This window comes from Dromaius novaehollandiae, chromosome 7 (genome assembly GCF_036370855.1).
Source record: "Dromaius novaehollandiae isolate bDroNov1 chromosome 7, bDroNov1.hap1, whole genome shotgun sequence".
Taxonomy (NCBI): domain Eukaryota; kingdom Metazoa; phylum Chordata; class Aves; order Casuariiformes; family Dromaiidae; genus Dromaius; species Dromaius novaehollandiae.
In genome coordinates this window covers 14,068,151-14,093,546 of record NC_088104.1, presented here as the reverse complement: position 1 = coordinate 14,093,546, position 25,396 = coordinate 14,068,151, and the positions used below count along the sequence as shown (strand labels likewise).

At 44.3% G+C, this 25,396-nt stretch overlaps 1 protein-coding gene across 1 annotated transcript in view; it reads right to left on the bottom strand.

Annotated features, from left to right (window-relative positions):
• The window catches only part of TFCP2L1 (transcription factor CP2 like 1), a 39,571-nt gene extending 32,328 nt beyond the window's left edge, over positions 1-7,243 (bottom strand). The window contains exons 1-2 of the mRNA XM_026118477.2: positions 7,037-7,243; positions 2,409-2,560 (exon numbers count right to left, since the gene is read on the bottom strand). Coding sequence (XP_025974262.1) covers positions 2,409-2,560; positions 7,037-7,098 — 214 coding nt within the window. The 5' untranslated portion in view covers positions 7,099-7,243. The remainder of the gene's footprint in view (positions 1-2,408; positions 2,561-7,036) is intronic.
• Positions 7,244-25,396: the final 18,153 nt, after the last annotated feature.

The window sequence follows — 25,396 nt, the reverse complement described above, 5'->3', positions numbered from 1 at the left end:
ATGAGGAACCTCCCCAGTCCTGACCACAGTTGGTTAAAATCAGTTCCCAGTATCCTCTTCTCTTCATCTCTGTAATTATCCTCGATGAACATATAAGCTTCTTACCACAGGCCATATCTGTACGGAAGCAGACTCTAGTCCCTTTTTCCTAACTAGCACAGACAAGGGATTTTGGTCTAAGGGATATAGTATCAAGGTATACCTACAGGCCAGGTGAATTTAGAATCAAGTCCTGCCCTTGCTACTGGAAAGGGAAAATGTTGGGAGAAGGAGCGTCAGCTGCTGGTATAGATTTTGAAACAACCTGCCAGAATGCAGAAGAATAGGGGCACTGCAAGATCTCAAGAGGAAGAAAAAGTCTACACACAGGGAGTCCAGTATTTAAACAGTGCATTGAATTTCAAGGGGATCTCAAAGAAGCCCAGAAGATCTCAGTGTAAGGAGGAAGACTCATTGCTTGGGAGCATATAGGAATGAGCAGGAGATGCTGCTGAGAAGGTGGCAGGCAGATGTGAAGCTCCTGCCAAAAAAAAAAAAAAAAAAAAAGAGAGAGAGAGAGAGCGCGCGCGCGCGCGCAGGAACAACGTGAGCCTGGCTGGTATTACTGGTTCCATCCACCATGGAAAGACAACATCAGTAGAGAGGCCCCACTTCTCTCCCAAGCCCCTTCCCAACTCTGCCCCATTGAATGGCTCCTGCCAGCCTCTTCCTTGCTTCATTCCTCTAGGCCTGTCTGGCCTTTGTGCTCTCCAGGACATGTTCTGCAAGGGCATATCCCCACCTTGAGAACTTCTCAAAACTTTCATCCTATGAGAGATGAAAGACAGATGCAGAAGATGTCTGGGAACTGATGGTCTGCCAAGTCAGTCAGTCAGTACTGTGATGAAATGGAGCAGGAGGCCAGTCCTGTGGCAGTATGCAGGAGAAAGACCAATACAACATGGCCTATCATGCAAAGGTGGTAACAGTCTTGCTTTGCATAGGAAAAGCTAGATTGCTCTAGTGACAGAACTCTAATAAGTTGAAACTCATGGCACTGTGGGGAGAGTTGTATTGTTTTTGTCCTTCCAAGGTAAGAAAGCAGACAGTGTTTGAAAGATGCTATATTATTTGGCAGACAACTGCTTTTCATAACAGAAGATCTTTTACTCTGAAACAGGATAGAATTTTGTGTTTCACAGAAAGATTCATCCCATCTTACCCTTTATATGCCCCCTATCACTTCCTTGGGCTTTCTGTATTTGGATGGATAATTTGGGAATATGCAATCACAAATCAACTGTCTGTTGATCTGTGAGACATCACAGTGCCAGATTATGCAACAGGACACATCTGGCTCCTTGAGTAGAGGCTGCAGCATTAGACTCATTTTCTTTCTGGTGGGGCTCCACTGGCTCTACCTACTAGCAACATAGATCCGGCAGCCAGCTGCACCTGAGGCCACAGTGCCCAAGGGAGGTCAGGGCTGCGCTCTGTGCAATCACTGAAAGAGAAATCTAGCCACAGAGACACCTGAGTGAACTTTATGCTCAGTGCACAAAGCTTGAAGAGCTGGTGCAGCATCCTGAAGCAGGACACATCAGTAATAAGGCAGACAGCCTTTAGCTTGTTGCTGGGCTAATGCCCTTGTTTACCACCTGACAGAAAATAAATGTAGTAAGTTATAGCACAAGCTGTGCCTGGAGAAGTCTGATCCTTCCAGGACCCATGTGCAGGAGTGCTGAAAAGTGACAGCCAAATTCCAACCACAGATGTGTGTGCACAAATTCTGCCAGAAGGGAGGGGGAAAAAAAAGCCTAGAGAAACATGCAGTGCTTGTTTATCTAGGAGTAAAAATTAGCTTATGAGGTCAGCTATGGAGAACCTTGCTACAATGAACCCCAGCAACTTGTCAACTTAGGCACTCAGTGGAGCAGAGCCACGCCACCCAGCCAATAGGAGCGATGTCATGCTCTGCACAGACCACCAAGGAGCCATCGTGCACTTGCTAGCTCATCCTCTGGCATTTCCCACAGCAGAGCTGGGGACTTGTAATGTTGAGAGCCCTCCCCAGCCCAAAGCCTGCCAATCTGCTAAGTTTGTCTGGTCATTAAAGATGAAGGCAGGAGGCTGCATTTTAAATTTTCAGAGATTAAGCCAGTACCTGGCCACATGGAACTGTGCATGCCACAATGCTGCTTTTGGTCAATAATTAACTCAGTGAAACTTCATCCTTTTATATCAGCTGACAATCTGGTCTATAAATACAAAAAAATAAAGATCCTTCCTTTCCTCCATCCCCCTCCCATCTCTTTCCCTCTTCCCCCCTTCCCACTGCCCTCCCAGGGAGACATAAGAATGGGATTCAATCTCTCTCTCATGAATCATTCCTGGGAAATATGCCTTCATTCAGTGAGTAAAAACCCTACCTTGGTTGAGGTAGGTCAGGGTTTCTTCATGCAGTTTCACAGCAGGTGATGTAGCTGTGCAGAGAACATACTGAAATGGAGGCAGTTTGGCTTCATTCTCCGGAGACAACTGTGGTTCTTCCTGCTTGAAGATCGGCAGTGCAAGGACATCACTGAAACATACAGTTCACACATATTTAGTCACAAAGACTTTATGGAACAATCTAGTCTCAATCTGGACTTGATTCTCATGATCTGAGATAATGGAGATGGTCTCTGGAGAAACAGTTAGTTATGACAGCTAAAAAAGAATCTGGACTGTATAGTGTAGTAAGGCAATTTCTGCATCTGGGATGTCAGCACTGGATACAAAAGAACACCAGCATTAGCAAAATAGAACACTGTTGGGAATTAGTATGTTTTAAAAACATAAATCAGATCTAAGTCTTAGTTAATCAGTCTTCCCAATTAGAAAAAAAGAAAGAAAGAAAAAAACTACCAAAAATAGATTCTCCTTCCTTGTAGAAATACATTTCTTAAAGTGTTCTCGGGTTTTCAGACAAAAATCCATCAGAAGAAGCAAAAGCGGGCACTCCATTTTGACACCTAAATGTCAGATTAGTTAAAGGTCTGCAAATACCAGCAAACAGCAGACACAATCCTGGTGTAAACAGCAACCACTCAGGTACATCATGGCATGAACTGCTGGATTACTTGACTCCTAAAGTCCCTTTGCACCCTAATAAATCTGGTCCTGAGGAATCATACACCTCTTAATATGGCATCAGAATACTTTCATGAATGCATACACAGGCACTCAGGAGCAGCTTCACTAGGAGCTGCACACAGTCCCAATTCTGACCTCTTCTACCACACTTCAATGCTGACCTGCCTGCCAACATACAGTTAAGCTGATGCTAACTCATACTTATCAAACAGGACAGATATTGTCAAGGCTGAGTGCACAACAGAGTAAGAAAAGAGATGTCAGGAATAAGCATCGTTAACACGTCTGATGCTTAAAAACCACATTAGCCTTTCCGATGTCTCTAACACTTCCGGTCGCTGTGTCCACTTACTCCAAGTGTTGATATCCTTTCCAAGCCAGGAGGATTATGCTGAACACAAAAACTGTACAGAATAAATAAGCAGAGATTTTTTCTTCTCCATTTCTTCCAGATGCGTGAAGACACCTGACAATCAGATGAGAGACTGCAGTTCTGCTCCTTTCAGTAATCCCCACATACACAAAAGCTTTTAAGAAAAAACTATCCAGGGACGTGCCAACGTGTACTGGCATGCTCCACATGGTAAGAGCTCTAGAAAACTTTTCCTTCCATGTTCAGTTAATGATCCACTCTGTGTTCACTTGTAACACCCACAACCTTGAAGACTACCCAGGTCATCAATAAAATGGTGCAGTAGTTTACAGTAAACTCTCAGAAGTGCCTGGTTTGAGCACAGATACTCCTATTTATGGAGAAATAAAGCCAGAGAGCAAATCGTGCCACTTCAGATACAGGCAGGAGAAAAGAAACACCCATTCCTGTTCCCATGCTCTCTTCCAACTGCAACCCCCCACCAACTTGGGGGCATCCAGCCCCATTTGCTTACTGGCATTATTGACATAATCATAGCTCTTGCCTAACTGCAGACCTAGCACGTGTCCCTCCCCCGGGATGATGATTTACTACAATCATGAAGTGACAGAAATGCCTCCAGTAGATTTCTAAAATAGATACCATTTCTCTGCACACACACAGGATCTGATACTGCTCCACAAAATCATCTCACTCACTCTAATACCAATATTTGTTCTTGACTCATTCATCTGCACAATGCTATTGTGATGCATGTTGCTTTACAGAAGCAAACAGATTTAAAAACAAACAAACAAACCCCTCTGCAGTCTAAAAACCCAGGTCTGCAAAGATACAGAGTATACAGTGTGCAAAGTCCAGCCCACAGTTAACACAAAGGGTGAGGGATTCATACACCTATTCAGCTGAAATAGTGGAGAAATTTAGGCGTGAAGTCAAAATTCAAATATCACATTCCACTTCTAGCAAAATGTAGGGGTGTCAGGAGCCTGAGCAGCTGTTTGATAATTGATGACTGTAAGTACTGAGGGATCTGTAATTTGGTTTCCAGAAAATTTAACCATATTAAAGAATTGATAAAGCTGCGTAAGTAAATCACCTTTTTATTCCTATAGCATTTGAGCCAGGGCCAGTGGAATCCAGGGCTTTATATCAAGCCCTTATGAAACATTTCAACTTCTTAAAACTATTTGGAACACAGAAAGATTTGGACAACAGGTCAAGGATTAAAAGAAGTTGTAACTATAAACCATATAACTATAAACTATAGATATCTAAGACTGTAATATTTGTTCAACTGTATTCACTCAAGAGTTGCAAATCAAGTTTTGGGAAAAGCTTCTTTTTTTCCTTGTTCTCCCTCCTTTTTTAAAGGGTGGGAATAATTATTAAAAAAAAAAAAAAACTCAAAACTCTTTCTAGTTTCACCTTTCAGCTTTACAGTCCTTGTCTTAACCAAGGGTGAGTCCACTTACCTGAGGAAGGGAGAAAGTTAACTGAAATAGGTGGTTGCACCAGCTGGCAGAGCCAGAAGTGAAATACATAGCGCGATTCCATAAAGATGCACAAAGATTTGCCAAGGTCCCACCTGTGCAAAGATTTTTCTGTAATGTTCTGTTGCAGTAACTACAAACACCCATGGCAAACGCACCACAGTAAGCTATGGCAGAATTTACATGAGCTTTCTCAGATCTGGACAAAGCCTTCGATATATACAAAGTATAATCGATAAAAGTTTTTCCTAGGGCTGCTTCAAGCATTGCCCTATTTCAGCTACCTCTGTGTAGTCACAGTGGGTACAGACAACCTTCAGAAAGGCACAACTCAGCAAGAACGCCCCACACTAGAAACATGTTCTGACATATTCCCATGCAGAGTGAATTGGCCAGAAGTCTCTAGAAAAAACACGTGTTTTTTCTTCCACTGACCTTCACTGCAGCACCTGAGGCCATTGCTTAACACGGCCATAAATCTGGCTTTAGAGCTTTTAGTCCCAGATCAAAAATGCCACGGTCACAGGAGCAGAGGCTCATTGAAGTTTAAGTTTGTTCCAGGAACGCTGACAGGTTAACTTCACACCAGCGGCCTGCCCGCCGGCTCAGGTATCATTTATCCCCTCACAGCTAGCATAAAGTCAGCAGAAATACTCTTAATGTGTTTTCTGGGCAATTCAAAGGCAGTCAGATTGCAGGCGTGAGCCTGACCCAGACTTGATCTCGTAGCACTCAGATGCTGTGAATCTACAGTATTAAAGAAACAATGCGAGCGTCATTAACCTGCTCTCTGAGCCCCGAGACCGTGCACACGAGTACCTATGCTAAGGCTGATGTGCTGCCACCCTTCTCGCCAGCCTCAGCTAAGCGGCTTTGCAAGCACAAAGCAAGAGAGGACAACAGCTTTGCCACATGCGCACCATTAAAACAGATCTACTGAGATAAAGGAAGGAGATGAAACACATATGAAGAACTGGGGAAATTGTAGGGAAGCAAGAATCTCACAGTCTTGTATCACTCTGTAACAGGAAGCGATTCTTCAACTGAAAAGATTCCTCTGCAAATACATGGGCAGGGAGCAGGAAGAGTTAAGGTTGCATGTCTTGCTGAAGGGGTTTTATCTGTGTTTGAAGTGCTTTGCTGGGCAAACTTGATGTCCTCTCAACAGCTGTTATTTGGGGGTACATTTTGAAAGCAAGGCTGTCAGGCCAGTGCCGGATCTTCTCCACTGCTGTAATTCAGCAAAGGCATACTTCAACCAAGCAGCAGCAATTGACACCAGCTGAGAGCTCAGCCTTATATATCCACCCCCCCCCCAAAAAAAAAAAACAACAAAAAAAGCAAAAAGGAAACTCCCAAAGCTGTCTGCTTTGTTGTCTTTCAGAGGGAGGGAATACGGGTTTGTGCTACACATGTTACAGGCTATTGTTCAGCAGCCTTTGTGCTTAAATTAGGCACATTAATTAAATGCAACTGTGCGAGGGCAGGAAAAAGCTGGTTTAGACAAGTTCAGAAAGTGAAATTGCTTTTTACCCAGCATCCCAAAAAGACAAGACAGAAACCCAGCCCTGAGAAAACTGAGCGTCCTCTTCACCTGCAAGCAGCCGCTCTCCAAAGTTTTGACAGTGCTGTGCAACTAGTACACCGTCTCCCTCCGAACTACGTTATCTAAGTCCCTGCAGAGGGAAGCCATCAAAAGTGGGAGAGCAAAATGCAGTTACCTAACTAGGCAGTTAAAAAAAAAAAAAAAAAAAAAAAAAAAAGCGCTCAAAAGAGGTTTTCTTCAGCAAGCGGGACCTTTCCCAGGCTGTCGCCCCCAGCCCGGCTCTCACCGCCGGGAAGCGCCGCGCTTCCCCCGCGGCCCCCAAGGGGACAGTTTCCCGGCAGAGGGGCACATTTCCCCCCAAACCTGCGCCGCCAAGCACCGGGCCAGCGTTTCGTCCCCGTGTCGCGCCGAGGGGGCCGCAGCGCCATCGAGCAGCCCCCGCGGGGCTCCGCGCCGCCCGGGGCTGCGCTTTGGGGGCGGGCTGTTTCTGCGCGGTGGCGCAGGACTCACCGCAGGTAGCTGCCGGTTGAGTGCTGGTTGTAGTGCTCCGGCTGCGTGTGCCAAAACAGCATCTTGGGGGAGCCGGGCGGGGAGGCGGCCCCGATGCCCGCGCGCAATCCCTGGGGGCAGCTGGCGGGGGGAAAGGCAGGGGAGGGGGCGAGCCGCGCTGCCGACCCCGAGGCACGGCAGGCACCGCTGCTGCCAGCTGTAGCAGCGGCCTCGGCTGCTCCCGCCGCTTTTATGGCCCGGCCCCGGCGGCCGCGGGTTGGCTGGGCCGGGGCGCTGGAGCCGAGCCGAGCCCTCCTCCAGGCCGCTCCTCCTCCGCCGCCGCCGCGGGGGCGCAGGTGGCAGCGGCCCGCCCCGCGGCCCCGCCACCGTTCCGCAGCCCGGCGGGACGGCACCAGCGGCGCCCGCCAGCCAGAGGGCCCCGGCGAAGCCCACGGCGGGCCGCCGGGGCGGAGGGAAGGGCTTCGCGGCCCCTGGCGGCCATCGCCCCCGAGGGGGAGGTCGCCATCATATGCCGCGCGCCCCGCAGCCGTTGGCACGCTGAGGCGAAGGGCGCCATCTCGCGCGCCCTGGGGCAGCCGTTGCCCCCCGGAGGGCAGGGCCGCCATCTCCCGTGCCCCGGAGCAGCAGTTGCCCCCCGGAGGGCAGGGCCGCCATCTCCCGTGCCCCGGGGCAGCCGTTGCCCCTTTGAGGGCAAGCCCACCATTTCGGTGCCCCCAGGCCGGGCTGCCCCCCCCCCCCCCACACACACACACACACACCCCCTTGGGGCAGGAGAAATCTGTCCTCTCCTTCCCACAGCAAGAGATGTTACTGCAAAATGCATTGCCCCGGGAAAAAACGGTGGGCACTGCGGCGGCGCAGCTATCAGCAATACACTACTACACCTGGCATACTGGTATCTGTCAGCAAATAGAAAGTGAACAAGGTTTGACTTAAAATAACATGTACACACAAAACACGAGCAGCTGGCGCTAGTAAAAGAACAGCTAGGCTGCCGTGGGCCCTGGCTTCGTTCACACAAAGTGAGAGGGGAACCTTAAAGAACAGAGTTGGCAGGAAAAGCTCTGTGAATTGGTTCTGTCCTGATACATAGTCTGTCCTCCAAGTTGCAAATATTTTTAAAAGTGAGTTTCTTCACATCATGCCATGGGACATTCTGGCTGCTCCCATTGACGTCAGTGAGGGTTGAGTATGAAATCACTGTTCGAGTTCCTTTAATGTGTCTATTTTTTTAATTAAGGACAGCTGATTATTTTAACTGTGTGCTGTCTATCTTATATGCTAGCCTTCATTTTAAGTGGAATTTTATTTCATAGGGTTGTTTTCCAGGTGGGGGAGTGAGACATTAAGTAATTTGCCCGAGGACATTAAAAAACGGGACAGTTTCAGAAATTAAACTCACCCCCAACCCCTTATCTCTACCACAGTGTGTCCAAAAGTCTTCTGTCCTCCGAATCCAACTCCCCACTCAGTAAGTAGAAATTTTGTTTCTTTACCATTTTAAATTCAAGATCCTTATCCTCATCTACAAGGCTGTCTATATCCTATCATTGTCCTAACTCCCTGCTCTCAGCATATCTTCCTATCCCATGAATTTTTCTCACTTTGATAGTTGGGGGAGCGAGAGAAAAGGGAAGGATCCCTATTTCATCATGTTCTATTATCTATCCACCAGCAGAAACAGAAAACTGAAACCCTTAATTACTCCGCATCATTAAAAATCTTCCAGTCCATTTTGCAGAAAAACACTTCCTACCCTCAAGCTTCCTGGTCAAATTTCAACAGAGAAAAATGCTGTTTGCTCGCAAAACTTTCTGCTGGCACCATCAGTCCAAGGTAGCTGTATGCATGTATCATTATGTAGTTGCCATATTTCACAGCTGAGATAGCTGCAATTGACTGGTAGATGAAATTACTATACTGCTATGATTATGTAATATCTATATTATAATAGCACCTATAGAACATCATTAGGTTGAGTCCCAGAGTGTTGAATGCTATATAACTAGACATTGGCAGTTTGTTTTCCAGATATGTCACAATTTGAAGATCAAGGTAACCTGAAAGGTGATCAAGTAGCTTCACAAAGCTGGTAATGAGTCTTAAAGTTTTTAAGAGGTATACATTTGTCTACCAGTCGCTGTTGGTTTCAAACTAAGAAATAGTACAAATGAATGTGCCTTTAAGGTAGTTTCTCTTTCTTTTGTTACTACAGAGCTATACAAACCCTTGCTTCTTTCAAAGCAAAATGGCTCAAGTTATGTTGTAACTTTTTTATACTCTTAAAAATATTTAGCTCTGTTCACACAACATCTGAGCAAGAGCAGCTGTTCAGACCTCAATTGAGCAAAGTGTCTAAATATAGCTCTTGGGCAGAGAAGCAAGACAAAGTTTGCTGAGGTGTCCAAGGACTTCTATAAACAGTAAATATCCTTCCACAATTCTGAGTATATTGCTGCACTGACTGGAGAAATATGTAGCTGAATGTAAGAGTAAATAACCATACCGTACAAAATGAAGGTTCCAGTCAAGTCTGTCATGTCAATATTTTCTTTACTATCTTTCTAGAAAGTAAATATGTTGGAGGGCAACTGAGTTTAAAATAATCCCATTTATTTCCTCTCTGTTCCATTGCTGAATGTAGAAAATAAAATTAGAGTTGGTAATTAATTTTACAGAGACTCTCCCAGCACCTCTGTCTTCTAAATCTGCTTGTCTCCATCATCCCTTTCCTGGCCAAATCAGTTGAAAAAAGAAGGCATCTTTGTTCTTCATCTCTCTCTCCTGAAATAAATCTCAGAACTCTTCTGGTCTAAATTCTGCTCTCCTTCTGGTATGGAAGCTTGCATCACAGTATCAAAGACCCTCTCCCAATTTTCAAAATCCACCACATCATACAGATTAAGTCTTTCCCTCTGTGGTTCCCTTGATCACCCAGTATCTTGCTGTTCCTCTTTCCCTAACACAGCCTTTCAGTAAAGCAATCTCTTCCATCACACTTTCTCATCACTGTGCTACTCACTTACAGATGAAAGGAATTGAGTGGATATTTTTTTGACGAAATTTCTAATTGAGGTAATACTGTGAAGGACTGTGGGATACATTTTGTGTGACAAAATATTTTAAAAATAGGTATCTTTTCATCTGGACATTTGTGCCTGGCAAAGAACAACCATGCCAGTTAGTTCAAACTTGTATAAAGAGGAACAAACATTTTTAAGTATGTAATTCCTTTTGATTAAAAAAAAAAAGCATTAATAGATAATGCTTTTGTTGTAGGATTTTATTGCACACAGAAGTTTGTTCTGCTGTTTTACTAGTTGTTATAATCCTCTTACATGAATACTGAACTGAAAATATGTATACCCTTGATCTGCTTCACTGTAAGTCAAGAGGTTTAGATCATTTCTGAGCACACTGAGCCAAGCCAGTAGACATAGTATTGAAGTGACCAAGATGCAGTCACATATTCTGTTCCCTTTTCCCTTTGGCAGAGGGTGCATAACCTCCAGGGATGTGAGGGTGGGAGCATTATAACCTTGCAGACTTGGTGAAGTAAAAATTCAGACTGGCAAATCTGAATCTCCCATCAGTTCCAGAGGGAACAAAGCACCTAAATATCTTTGTGGATCGAGTCACAAATATCTAAATTGCTTCTGAAAAATCTGGCATGGGCTCCTAAATCAAGTAAACAATTTTGTGTTCATGGACCCCAAACAAACTTAGTTATAGGATCAGGTTGAACAGGATATTGTATTGAAGAGCTTCCAAAAGGTGCCATTAGCTCATTATGCATTAGTCAGGGTTATTCAAGGATTATTCCAACTGTCTCCTGATGCATAGGCCAAAACTCCTTCTTCTCCACAGGCCACATGCTTAAAATATAATCTCATATTTAAAGAGGAAGAACATTCTCTCTCCCCTCGTTGTCCTTAAGATTTCTGTATCACTTGAATCTGTATTTGCCAACTACATTCTTAATATTTCTATCCCTGATGAAGGGCCTGTGCAGAGAAGCTCACTGTCTGGAGGGCAATCCTAGGAAGAAAAGGATGGCTACATGACTGCTATAGCATGCGGCAAAAAGTTAGTCTAAGTCAGTGTCTGCTAAGGGAAACTGAAAAGGGAAATTTTGCCCTGTTCTGCAGGCCTGCACCTGATCCACTAGGTGCAGACATTAGAACTACAGAATGTCTGGAAGAACTGCGGGGATCTGAAATGTGCTGAGGAGACTTGGGAAAACATACTGGGATGGTCACCCAAGCACTGAATAGGCTTTAAGGAAAAAATTGGCATAGTGTCTTTTTGTGAAGGACAAGAATATTTGTAGGATTTGTGTTGCCTCTGCATGTAATTTAGTTCCAAGGTTTCCAGCCACTGATCTGGAGCTAATCAGGGGGAACTATGCACTATCTCTAAATAGTCCCTGCAACATAAACAAGAAAAGTAACTGTACTGTGACTGGTTAATTTGCTATATCTTCCCTGGAAAATGCAGGAGGCACCAGAAAATAAAAGAGATTGAAAACTCACAGTTCTAATCAATTGCAAAGTTTTCAGTGAACATTTTACCTGATAATCATTGCAATGAATAGATTTGGGAACCAGAGCAATTGCAGATTACATTTCTCTGCACCCTACAGAAAGACAAGTTACAGTGTTTACTTTATGTTTTGAGAAAGTAACAGCTTTTATATAGGCCCTATTGTTTTAAAAGCTGGCAAAATCATTGCTACTCCTTAGACAAGGTTCTGGGATCAGCTTCCAGTGGCAAGTGCTGGCTCTCCCAGATAGCCCACCAACCCTAAAGGTCTCCTGATCAGGCCCATGCAGGTCCATGTTTCAGATGGAGGCCAGCCCAAATGGGTTCCCATCAGTCTCTACTTGAATGGCATGTGGGTTGCATCTCAGAGTGTAGCTGGTGGTCCACAGTTTGGGAAATGGCTACTACCAGAGTTGTGAATGCGATTTTGGTGCTACGACTCATAAGGAAGTTACTGAACTGGAAAGGGTTCAGTGAAAAACAGTGAGAATGAATAAAGTCTTGAAAATGTGCCACATAGTGAAAGAAAAAAGGAGCTTAGCCTGGGCTTATCCAGACTAAGGTTAACAGGTGACTCAATCACAGTCTGTACATACTCACTTGGAAAAATCAACATTTCATAACGAAGGCTTCTAAACTTCACAGCAAAGATACAACAGCCAAGGAACAAACATTGCAAATACATAAGCTTAGGGTAAGATCAGACTGCACATTTTAGCGAGGAAGGTAATTAACCATGTGAGCAATTTTACCAAAGTTTGTGATTAATTCCCCATACCTGTTTTCTAGATGTATATCAAGATTAGATTTTTTTCCCCTTAAAAAATGTGTTCTAGTTTGAACAGAAAGGAATTCAGTTAAGTCCTATGACCTGTGTTACAGCAGAGAACAAAGATGATCACCAGGATCCTTTCTATCTTTATGATCTATGACGTTACCCAGCGAAAGGCTTCCAAACTACTTCCTATTACAAAAGCGTCCCTGTTTTACCTTGTGTGTCTAAAGGCTCGTGTATCCCCTTCCCAGACAGCCAAACTCCCAGAAATGTTAATATGTTGTGGTGTTTTGTCAATACAAGCGTCATGACACAATGAAAACTGCATTAACTGAACTTAATAGCAAAACAAATAACAGAAAGAATACTGCACAGACTGGCTTATTTATTTTCTTATTCAAGTCATTCATTAAAGCCTTCACCGTTTTCTCACTTATCAGAGGTCACCATCAAATTTCCAGCTGCCACTGAATTTCCAGGCACAACCAAGCACTGATGAACCCACAAGTTTCTTTGCCACAGAAATTAAGCCTACTTTGCAAGCTTTCATCAGTTGTATTAATCATTTTGACTGTCCTGATTTTATCTGCAGAATCAAAATTTTTTTCTTCCTGGCGAACATTTTTTTAAAAGTCATTTTGTTGTGGAAACAAAAATGTTTACACAATGAGGATGATGATAGATGATTGGATGACAAAATAAGAGTGCTTTAAATACTCATTATACATCTATTGGCATTGACTTTCTCATTGTGAGCTACAGGCCACAATTACCAGAACCGGCACTCTCTCCATACTAGCAAACACGGTAGCTATGTTTACATTGCTGCAAGAGGGGAGCAAGAAGGCCTCCAGAGCTGACACCACTAGTAGAAAAGCAGAGCATGATTTTTTTAAAACAAAAAGGAAAGAAAAGCACTTTTTGGCCAGCAGCAGACACTGACTCTGCAAACAGCTTTGCCCAGTACAATCCTCCAGGGTTAGTTAGGATCCCTCTGCCTGAGGTCACCGCATGAAGCCTTCTGCAGCCGCGTGGGTTGTCTGAGCACTTGCTGTCTGCTTCGAGCAAAGTCAGCTGTCTTAGCCTAAATGGCATAAATATGCTCACACACTGGGCTGGCAGGGCAAGGGGACCATAACTGCCAGCCAGTGTGCAGGGAGAAGTGACAGGAGGCAAAGCATCCTCACCTAGAACTGAAAGCAGATCAAATCTACTTACAGCATTACTGTCTGAAGCGTTCTGTTTCACAGCAAAAAATTGTAGCAAGGACAAAAATATCTGTGAAGGCTTTTTGTAACCCACATCCACCAACCAATCTGGTTTGCCACCCTACCCCCAAACAGTTGTGTCAGCACAACTGGGGAATGGAGCAGGGAGAGAAGGAGCGGCCATGGCCAGGCTGGAGCAGGGACTCATTTAAAAAAAAAAAAAAAGCTTTGCCAGAGAGCAGCACATTTGTGAAAGCACAGGCAAAGATGCCTAAAGCTGTCTCGTCTGTAGATCCCACAGACCTAGGCTATGCCACCCTCATAGAAAGGGAGTCCTGACAGCCTGAACGAGATATAGAAGGCACTCTCTACAAATTTGCAGGCCATACTAAATTAGGTGGGGGTGGTTGGCATGCTGAACATCAGTGCTTCTGTCCAGCAGGACCTTGAGAAACGTGAGGCCCACAGAAACCTCATTAAGTTCAGCAGAGACATGCAAAATACTGCACTTAGTTGGAATAACTCCGTGCACCTTTTCAGGTAGGAACGAACTGATTGAGGAGCAGCCCCACTGAGAAGGGCCAATGGGTTACCTTGGATGCCAGTTTAAATAGGAGACAACAGTGCTCTCTCTCTCTGCAGGTAAAGCAAACTGCTCCTCATAACTCAGGAGATGAAGGGAAGTAATCATCCCCTTCTTTTTGGCACTGGGGAAACCCTGTCCGTTTGAGCCTCCAGTTCAAGAGGGATGTGAAGAAGCTAGAAAGAATCAAACAGGTAAGCTGCTAAAATATTCATGGACCTAGAGCCCATGTCCGATGAGAAGAGATTGAGGGCACTGGGCTTGCTTAGTCTGATGAAGAGGAAGTTAAGGGAGGATCTGGTAGCAGCCTACAACTACACAAAGGCAGCTAAAAAGATGGGAGCCAAACCCTTCTTGGCAGCAGCAGTGATAGCAAGCTGTGGCTTGGGGGTTTAGTTTAAACAGTAGAGAAAACTTCTTCACTTGTGGGGTACGTGCAACAGTGCAAGACGTTACCCAGAGAGGCTGCAGCATCTCTATCCTTGGAGGTATTCAGGATTCAGCTAGACAGAGCCATGGCTGACTTGATCTAGGATATGCCATGTGTTGAGGTGGAGGTTGTATCAGAGACATCCAGAGGTCTCTTCCCACCAACACTTCCATGGTTCTGTGAAGCCCAGCCGCAACTGGATTACGATAGATATGATGGTCCTGACACAGGGTCTGTCCCTATTCGAGGCAACAACCAGGTCACACCACACAGGTAATGCCCCTGCACGCGTGAGATGTCCACAGCTTCACAGCTTCTGAAGGGGTTAACGGTAAAGGACTATGTGCTGCTCCACTGCATGTGCTCTCCTGCCCCATTGAGACACCCAGGCAATTATTATCTGAAAAATGGTTATTTTTAACTCTGGAGGAAAATCATTATAATTATTATTCAGACTTGGCAAAGCAACCGTGACAAACAGACGTATTCTCTCCAATGTAAACTTCTTGAATGTTAAATTATTCCAGAATAATTAGACAGAATTGAGCATGTAGAAAGATCTGAAATGCCCCACCTCAGAGTATTTATCTGTTGTAGGACAGCAGTAAGCATGAAAAAGTACATTACAGAGCCTCTTATCTCCCGTTAAACACTTTAGAAACAGTTTAAATTCCTTGAAAAGAAAACATGCTAAGATTCTTCATTTACTCAAAATATCTTTCAGTAATTCTTCAGAGAAGCCTTTATACCTTATCAGCATCACAATTTACATGTCATAAGACCCCTAGTCCTTCACAAATACTATGATTTGTAAAAACTGAGAATATGAATCTAGAAAACAATGAGCATTATTACTATAATATTTGGCCTTTGCTTCAAAGCATTCTTCCATCAAATGAAGTTATTCTTATAGAAATACTCTAATGAGATGATTCACACAAAAAATTCAGACCAAAAGGAAGATAAACCAGAAAAATAAAGTTTTTTTAAAAAAAATAATCAGTTACGTATAGTCAGACTGTAATTATTTTCAACTGCTGTAATAGCAATTTTGCAATGACAGTAATTTGTACAATTACTCTAATATGTCACTCCCTTTAATTTTTATAAACATAATTTGAATAATCTTTTTTTGTGTGTGTGTTTACCTAGAAATTCCTAGGTCTGAATAATGAAGTGTCCCAAATCCCCTGCAAGGCAAGGTAAGGTGAGTAGGAATTGATCTCTACTGACTCTTTAAGAATGCATTTATTTCCTCAGTATTCCTTTCTCCTGACAATATCCTCGATCACCTGCTTGCAGAAGGTATCACCTCTCATCTCTGCAAGCCCTGCGGGGCAGGTTATGTTTGTATTAATGCCATATGGTGGTATGCAGTGTGATGCAGTGTGTACCCTACAGACACAAGTGTCCTATCATCACTAGAAGATTAGCATCTTACAGATGGGGAAACTATAGAGCAAACTGACTTCCAATCACTGAGACAGTGACAGATCTGTGAATAAATCCCAGGGTCATGAGTCCCAATCTAAACATCAGATGATAGTCCAGGTCTCAGTAATAACCACACAGTTAGATCAGGGAAAGATGATCTCTTTCGAGGCTGAATATGCTACACATACATCTGTGACTTCATTTTCTTATACAGATATAGGAATAAGCATGCCCATGTAGGTGGAAGGAGGATCAGATCCTTTATTTTTCTATTGCAGAAGTGGGGTGCATTGACTTGTATATACAATAACCTTGATGAGAGCAATAGAAATTTGCTTGACTAAGACCTGTTGATTTTAGCTCACTTGCACACAACCCATAGCAGATGTACCTGCAGTGGTTTAAGATAAAAATCTTTTAAGATAAATCAGCACCAATTTGAAATCACTTTAATACACAAAACACCTGACAGCTGAAATACACCTACAGTGTTCATAAAAACTTTCAAGAGCAGGGTGGGATAACAGTTTGAGGGCATGAACCATAACAAAGGTCTTCAGATAAAGACAATCAAAGCAATAAAAGCTCAAAACTGCTATGTCCTCACTCCCAAACCAAAGCTTGCTGTTTTGTTTTGATACTGAAATAACTAACCTCATTGCAAAATCCTCCTGGGGACCATGCTTTAATTTTTCCCATGATGTACTTAGGCAAGGTCAGCTACAGTTCAGATGCATAGTATTCAGTACCACCAGCAAGATCATGGCAAAAACTACCCATGTCTTATCTCCTTCAGGATTTGGTTGCAGAATAGCTGATGGACTAGTGGGACAATGGACTTTGAGGATATAACCAGGACTCAGTGTGCTGAGCAGAAACTATTGTCTTCGGTAGGATTTATCTCAGGTTAGAAACACACCCATATTTCATAGCAAAGACAAGCCTCAGACTTTCAGAAGTTGTTTTCCTTTGTTCTGCTTTAATCAATCAATAGCAATTAACCAACATTTAGTTTCGCTCAAGAAAGGAAAAACATAAATAATTCTGTCCTGAAACAGAAATCCCATCAGCTTTTCCAAATGTATTAACTATCATCTCACATGAACTGGCAATCAATTAACTGAGGTTAAAAAGAAAAAAAGTTTAATGCACAAACCGTCTCCTTTACAACCTTCTTTAATCCCATGTCTCTAGAGCATGGCAGACAGAATTGCTACTCCACCTCTTCATACATTCATATAAATGCAACGTTATTCTGATCATAAAACAATTTTGTTGGTTCATCCCAGGACACAGGTTCCAGTGTGACACAGAAATACACCATGGACTTGTTCCAGGCTGCCCCTGACTAGAGAACAGAATAAGTCACTCCCTTACATGTCTGTTTATAATGTATCAGCTAAATAACTGTATTATCACAGGAGAGTTCAATCAGGAGTTTCGTGCTGTAGGTTTCAGGTTGCTCATTGTAAAGGAAATTTGCATTCTTGAAGACAGGTTGTTATAGATGGACTAAACAATCAAAAGATGTGAAAAATAGAAATACTAGTGAGAAATAGGAGAATAAGATAATCTCACCTACTCCTAGACATTTACAATGTGCAGGTCTCCTCCCCTTATTCGACCTAACGTAAATACCTATTTTAGGTTAGAATGAATAATGTCCTTGGGCTGTGCCAGTGAGATCCCACTGACTATAAGCATTGGAGATGAATCCTGCCAAACATCTGCTTCCATTTATCTAAACAAGCTTAAGAAACTTGATCACCATTTATAAACATCAACTGGGGAAGAGACTGTTTGTAACAGAAACCAAAAGAAGGCAATAGCATTGAACTGTAAGCTGTGTCCAGCCGGTAGGTGTGTTTATAACATCTGGTCAGAACAGTAGCAATCATGTAGATTACAACACAACATCATTATCATTCTTATGAAAAAATAGAATAGATTCCAAAGTGATACTATATATTGGGTAGCATCAATGAGTCAGATTTATGTTTAAATTTTGTAGCTGCTTGCTAATATTCCCCATTTATTTGGAGTGCATAACCTGTATTTTTTTTCTTCAAATACGTAAAAGAAATATTATTTGAGCACTTCTTCTTGCCACAGCTGTCTTGATTGGGCTTTTTTATGACCTTAGCAGTAAGTAAAATTATATTTTTAAACCAGCAAACCCAAGCATAGGTTGCATTTAAGAACTGTAGAAGAACTGGCTGTACCATTAGTAACAGTTTTCAGTATGACTTGGAACCTTATATGGTGCCAACGCTTACAAAAGATGAAAAGGAGCTGAGTTGGACTTAAATGATCAGGCAACAGATACAGTGCAATTACTATTGCACTCCAGGAGTTTATGGACAACAAATGCGGTTAAACCAAAACATTTTTAAACAAGATTATAATTCCAATTGATAAGAGTAATAGCACCAATGTAATGTATTTTTATGAGAGGTTTCACTTCTGGCCTAATTGATAAGGAAGGTACAACAGCATAGGAACAATGCTGCATATAACAAATAGGTTAAAGTCTGGATAGATCGCAGTTAAGGAGAAACCATTGCCAAGCTGGGTGTGGGTTTGGTGCTCTCTGGTAGCACTTAGAAAATCTAAAATCTGATCAAGTTTACAGAATATTCAAAGACTGCCAGAATGATACGTACTGAAGAAGACAGGTGGGTGATACAGAATCTCCTTGCTTGGAGACAAATAATGTGTGTTTTAACACAAGCCAGCAGGAGCACGGAACATACATAGGGGCAGACAGAGAGCACTAGGGACAGACAGAGAGCACCGGCCATACTCAGAGGGTGGGGAATCTGCCCAGGATTTGGTAGGAAATACTCATTTGCGGGGTAACGACAATACAGAAAATCTCAAGATGAAGCTGTGGAGAAGGGGAAGGTGATTTTATTCCAAAAACAAACCCAATTGCACTGACACTCATACCCACATACTCACAAACAGTAAAAGTCCAGGGCATCCGTCCAGCAATCAGGCACCAAGACGTGTCTCCAAGGTCTGGTCAAGATCCCTTGCAGTGACACAGAGGACAAGGAACACTGGCTGTGGAGTCCTTCTCACCCAGGCTCCTCCTGTGACTGGCAGGCCCTCACGGGGTTGGGCTAGGCCATGAACCCCAGAGGTGACAGCGATTGCCATCTTTGTCCCTGTGTGGGCCATCAGGACCGACTCCCTGGCCTTTGTCTCCTTTCTGGGCATCCTAAGGCTCCGAATCCCATTTATTTTCCTGCTATCACCCCTTAATGGTCCATGTCTTTGTTTCAGTCTGGGCGTAGGTTGTCCCTTGCTGTAGGCTGTCCTTTTCTTTTCCTGATCCCAGTGGCCTGAAAAGCTGCATGGAGATGTGGGGAGATCCCCATAAATTACTAATCAAGGTGCCATTAACACTTGCTTTTCTTGTATCTCTCCTTCTGCCTCTGTCTCTCCTGGGACTTCCGTAGTCCCATCCGTACCCATCTCAACCCTCCTATTGCAGATCTCTGCAAAAGGGGAGTTACTGGAAACACTCCACTAACTTGAGGGGCTGGGATTGAGCTGGGAGCCTTTACTCAGGTCCTCTTACCTCTGTTGTTGCCAGCTCCATCTCAGCCCAGCTTTGCATGGATAAATGTGACTGGCATCACCTGTGGTTATTTAGATGCAGCAATTCCAAAGTGCAATTCCATGACTTCTCCTAGATAGGTCAAACTACAGCAAGTTTCAATCTGTAGCCCACAGATCTTGCAAGGGCCTGGGCTGCTCCTAAGTGGGCTGTCAAAAATAATCACACAGAGCCAGCCACCTGGCTATGGATGTAACTTTTTACGGATCCACATCTCTATCAGAAATCAAAAAAAAAAAAAAGTTGAAAACCATTGAATTAAATAATACAAGAGCTTTCCAGTGGCTTTGAATATTCTATTCATTGAGGTTGGAGGCTGTTATGGAATTTTTCAATACATGATTTAATCTCTGTAGTCTGAGCTCCAGAAGCAAAGGGAAGAAACACAGTGACTCTGGAGCCAGGATGCCAAATACAGCTAGGGGCCTCAGGCTAGGAAAGGGGACATTTTCAATAGCTTTTAGAGGACACATTGGCCAAGTCACACATGTTACAACAGTTCACTGGCAGCATTATAAAGCTAGAAAAACAGTGTCAGGTGAGCTGCCTAAAAGGGCAGAACTGTTCCCTACTGTGTATTGTGCTAATGTTTGGTCATTTGGTCATTTTCACTGTCTCACTATTGGAAGGCAGTTTCTTGAGAACAGCATTTTAGTGGCAGCTCCTCAGCAGACAGAGGCCTGATTAGCACTGGCTTCTTGACAGCCCATTTACACCTCTTGAAGTGTCCCATAGTGGAAGGTGAGGTTACGCAGGCAGTGCTGCCTCAGTCAGTGCACCCCATCCACACGAGCATATTCCTTGCTTCTCCCCTCCCCACTGCACCAGTGCTGCTGGAAACACAAACAACTGGATCTGGGAACTGTTTTTTCTCGCTGAAGAAAAAACAATATTTTTTTTGTCTTTAGTTTTTTAGGCGGATCAGTTCCCAGATCTGAGTCACAGCATGGCCATGTGACCAGTAATGCCAATGCAGTGGAGGGGAGCAGGGAGAGAATAAGCCAGAGGAGGGTTGGGGAAGGATCTTGCCCTCAGCCCAGTGAGGTGTGACTAGCACTGAAGGTGTAACATGGTCTCAACTCCAAAGAGACCAATGGCAAGATAACTTTCCAATAAACCTCTTCAACTGGCAGGTATCTGCCTCAATAGCTTTCTCTCTCTCCTCGTGCCTGGAAAAGTTTGCCTAAGTTTTCTACAGAAGATGTCTTTTTTTTTTCCCCCCCAGAGAATCTGGAGCTTTATTAAAAGAGCAGACAAACCCATGGGTCTTAATTTTTACAGCTCTATTTCATTAACTCAGAATGTCCCACAGGGAAATAAAATAAAAGGTTTAATGACCAGTTCTCACCCTAACAATACCAAGGCCAGGCACAGTGCTGGAGCTGCCTGAGGCCAGAGCAGTTCACAGTGCAGAGCAAGTGTCAGAGGAGGAAAAATAGCACAGAGCAGGGAAGTGCAGGGTCGAAGGCTGCACAGCAGCTGAGAGAGAGAGACCAACTCTCTCACAACCAGCACTGCTCATCTCTTTTTAAGCACTTTGATAGATTTATGTTGTGACAGATCTTCAGGGCTGAAATCGTCCAGTCAAGGGAGTGACATCCAACTGTGTCCCTGCCAAAGAAATGCCCCTTAATCTTTCTGTCCCTCAAATGCCCGTAGCCTTCTTGCAAGTGTCTTTGATTTTTGAGACAGCTGTAGCTTAGATATTTACAATTTACACTCAAATCATGTGTAACTGCTTTATAAAGCAGTATACTGCCAGCCCAGGAAATATAATATGGTAGGATAAGCCATGATCTTTCAGACTCAAGGCCTTGAGAAAGTTGATGACTGTTGTTTGAGTGTCTTCCTCTGTCAAAAGCAGCTGTTGGTGAAGGGTACCAAGCACTAAATGATAGTCTGCAATCTGATTGGGATGCGGCCAACTGTTAGACACATATTGATAAGAAGACTTTTTTAAAATGAGACTTTTGCTGAAAGTATTAGAGCCTGTCCTGTTCTCTCTGTCTCAGAACAGCTCTTCATCAAGCTTTATATCACCCCACATCGATGTGTGACGGCTCACTTCTCTGTTTACACTGGACCAGACACTCCACTGCTACAAATGGTCCAGCTGATCTAAGTGGATCAGGCCCTATATTCTGTTAAAAAAAATAACCATGGCCTGGTAAAAGGTGTCACACAGGCAGTGCCAGAGACGATCCTCTATTTGTCCGTCTCCAGGTGCCATTGGTGCTGAGGGGTGACGGAGACCTCAATTTATGGTGTAAATTCTGTGGACCAGCAGCTACTACCAAAGGACAGCAGCATTACTACACACAGGTAGGGACCATCCGGATCACACTAGCAGCCCTCTCAGTTCGTTCCCAAACTAAGGACCCACCTTGGGGTGCCATGTACCCCAGAGTCCTTATGCTCAGTCTAACAGAGGAGCCAAGGTGAGCCCAGCTAGACCCCTGACCACAGCAGCTTTTACAGCACACATTAGATAGGGGCAAATTGGGGGCCTGAGCAAAATTAGAAAATAAGCCTTAATATAAATAGAACTGAAGAGAAGGTTGAAAATTATTTAAACATGTTTTGACAATAAGAAAAGCGTGTGTCTGAATATGTGTTTTATCTCCCTGATGATACATAATAGCTGTGGATAGTTCTTTAAGGTGTAACAGAACAGTAGAGATTCACCATCCCCTCAGTGGCAGGCGCCTTGAAGGAATACATGCTCCTGGTCCCTGAAAAGCCTCCCTGCCAGTGTGGCTGGGCTTATAGGCTTGATCTGCTTCATGCGAACCACTCTGCTGAGCACAGAGCCCAGACATCATGGTGGTAAGGCCTGAGATCTCACACCCAGAGTCCACAAAACTGCCAAAGCTGCTGGCTGAAAACTGTCCTCAGCAGCACTGTGCACAGAGCTCTCTGCAGCAAGGACAAGGGGTTTGTGCAGACAACAGAGGTTTCTCAGAAAGAGCAGGGTTCATGGGGGCAAATACATGAAATATTTATTCTGGGGTGGTTGCAGAGGCTCCCTCTGTAGCGGCCAACATATCCAGAAGGCAATTCAGCTCTTAGATACCTCTCTCAGGAGGGACAAATCGTCCCTTTTTGGCTATAAAGAGAAGCTCAACTACTGAATTTGATTAGATGCTTCTTTCCAAGGTGGCTGATAGTAGAGAGAGGAATCTCCTTCAGAAAGGAGTGAGGACCTCTTATGCCACACACAGACATAGCTTTGTTCCTTACAGCCTGCCAACAGCCTGCCTTTCTCTCCATGTTGTAACCGGACAGCTAAAATGGGAGTTAATATACGGCCCACAGAACATAAATGAAAGACACATTTGGCCTCCACAAAGAACATTTTCCCACACCTGCCTTAAAGAGATGAGGGCTGGTCTGAAGCCCTTTACCCGTAGATGCGTAAGCCCCGTTAAACAACTGAGGATCCCAAATGCAGAGGTTTTGTGTTGGAGGCGGAGATGCTACAGGTTGCTCCCCCCATCACCGGAAAGTGAGTGAGGGCTGAAAACTGCTAGGAGAAAGATATGACGGCACATTGTGATTTGGAAGGGGCAAAATGTAAGAGCATGACTTGTCAGGGACGGGGCAGGGGAAGCACAGCCAGGGCAGTGGCTGCGCTCGCTGCTTCTCCCAGCAGGAGCTCCCCTGACAGCTTGCAGGTGACAGACCCTAAAGCAGCCAAGAGTGATTTGCAGTGGGGTAGGATGGCGACAGGAGGAGTTGAGGGGGGCGTTGAAGCAACTGGAGTGCACCAATTTAGGAAGGAGCACTTGGATCAAGGGGCTGAGGGCTTTCCCAGGGCTCTCAAGGACAGCATGTGTTTGAACAACAGTCCTTTCATTAGTTTGCCTTGAACCGTGTCCCTGCCTTGAATTAAGAGGAATCTGATGAAAAACATGGTGAGTGTATCACCTCACCACAGCGAAAGGGAACCAGCATCCTCCCAGCTAACCCAGCTGGTGGGGAGCTTGTGGAGGTGAGACGAGACCCACACTGTGAGCGCAGCTCTTGCTATCGCTGTGTCTGCCCCACTGCCACTGTCAACGCTAGCTGCAGGCTCTGGTGGGAAAGCACCAGCAAGGCTGTGGCTTTGGGGAGCAGAGCAGGCTCACGGGATAGGTGAAACTCATGGCTTCCACCACCAAAGTCCTCCACAGCCAATCTCCTTGCTGCTGTCTCCTCCACTCCCCAGGCTGCAGGAACAGAGTGGTAGATTCACCCCTCTCACCAGCATAAATGCAAAACTCTTTGCACTAGTGAATTATAAAGGTTTTGCCTTTGCCGATTTTGTCTTTCTGGATGCTTCTTGCTCAGCGGGGGAGGGAGGGGAGCAAGACTTATTTGGCCTTCTCTAGAGGTTGGTCCTGCCAGGACACCATCCAATGCCTCAGTTTCTCCACCTATACAACTAAGGTAGCTGGGCTCTCCCCACATGAGAAGATGACTTGGTTGATATTTGCTCAGTGCTCTGGAGATAGTGCTATATAAGTCTAATTACATTTTATGCCCTCATGTGGTAAGGATGTCATCCTGGATTAGAGGAGATTAGATGTTAATGCCATTCCTGTACATACCGGTCCCCTCCAGGGCTTTGATTTCTGCTGAGGAGGTTTTTTGCTCTGCTTGAAAATCAGCAGGGTCCTAGTTACACTCATCAGGGAAATTAAGGTTTTTTTGGTGGCTTAAAACTGCACTTTGTGGCTTCCTGGATATGTCTTCAGCCAAGTGCAAGTGTGTGACTTCTGAACATTGGAGTCCTGCACGTGCAAGTAGGCTTAATGAAACCACTTCCCTCTTGCTCTGGCATCCTTAAACCTTTAACAGAGCAGGGAGAAGCAGGTTGAATGTGTCCCCTCTTTGTGCAACACCAGATTATTAAGTATAAATCTAAGTTAATATTTAGCACTTGCCTAAAACATAAAGATAATAGAATTCCAAAGGAAACTGAGTAAAAAAACACATACCAGTATTAATCACATGGCAAAATGCTATTTAAAAACATCCCCACCAGAGTGTCTCCCAAGGGAGTGCTCGAATCTGTGGCAATGTCGCAAAGTAACTAAGAGGGAAATTTGGCTCCCAAGCTGCATGGTGAGAGCTAAGCAAGTAACAGAGATTTAGCTTTTCTAGACCTATCACTGTGAGGTTTCTATCCTTACACCTGCAGTGTCCCTGACCGCTCTCAGAAGACTGCCTGGTGAGTCAAATCACTCTCCCTGTGGTTACAGAGTTATTAGAGATTGAACTGAGATTACGAGCTCCCTTTTCAACACTCCCATGTGCTCAGAGCATTGGCTCTCAGAGCATTGGCTCACTCCTGATGTGGACTGGATTTCAGCCGCTGACTTAGAAGGTGAAGGGCAATCCAGTCCTCACCTCCCACTAGCGTGGGTTTATCCTACAGGAATTCCTGTGTCTATCACCTATTGCTAAATGCCAGGAGAATGATCCAGGCTCCTCTCAGCAGCACAGATTAGGCAGAAAAGCCAGGAGACTACCTCCTGCCTGTCAGCCCCAAGTGAGATGAGCAGCTTTGGCTTACCTGTGCAGAGAAGCAGCTCAGTGGGAAGAAAAACCTCCAAGGACTTCTCAAATCACAGTAAACTTCCAGAAAGATCCCACCAGGGTCTGTTAGTCAGGAATCTCTGCAGATATAAAGCAGGGAGCTGCAAAGAAAAGTACCTGGGAACTGATCAACAGGGAGCACTGAAAAACTGCAAATGTCTTGCAAGCATCCATACAGCATGA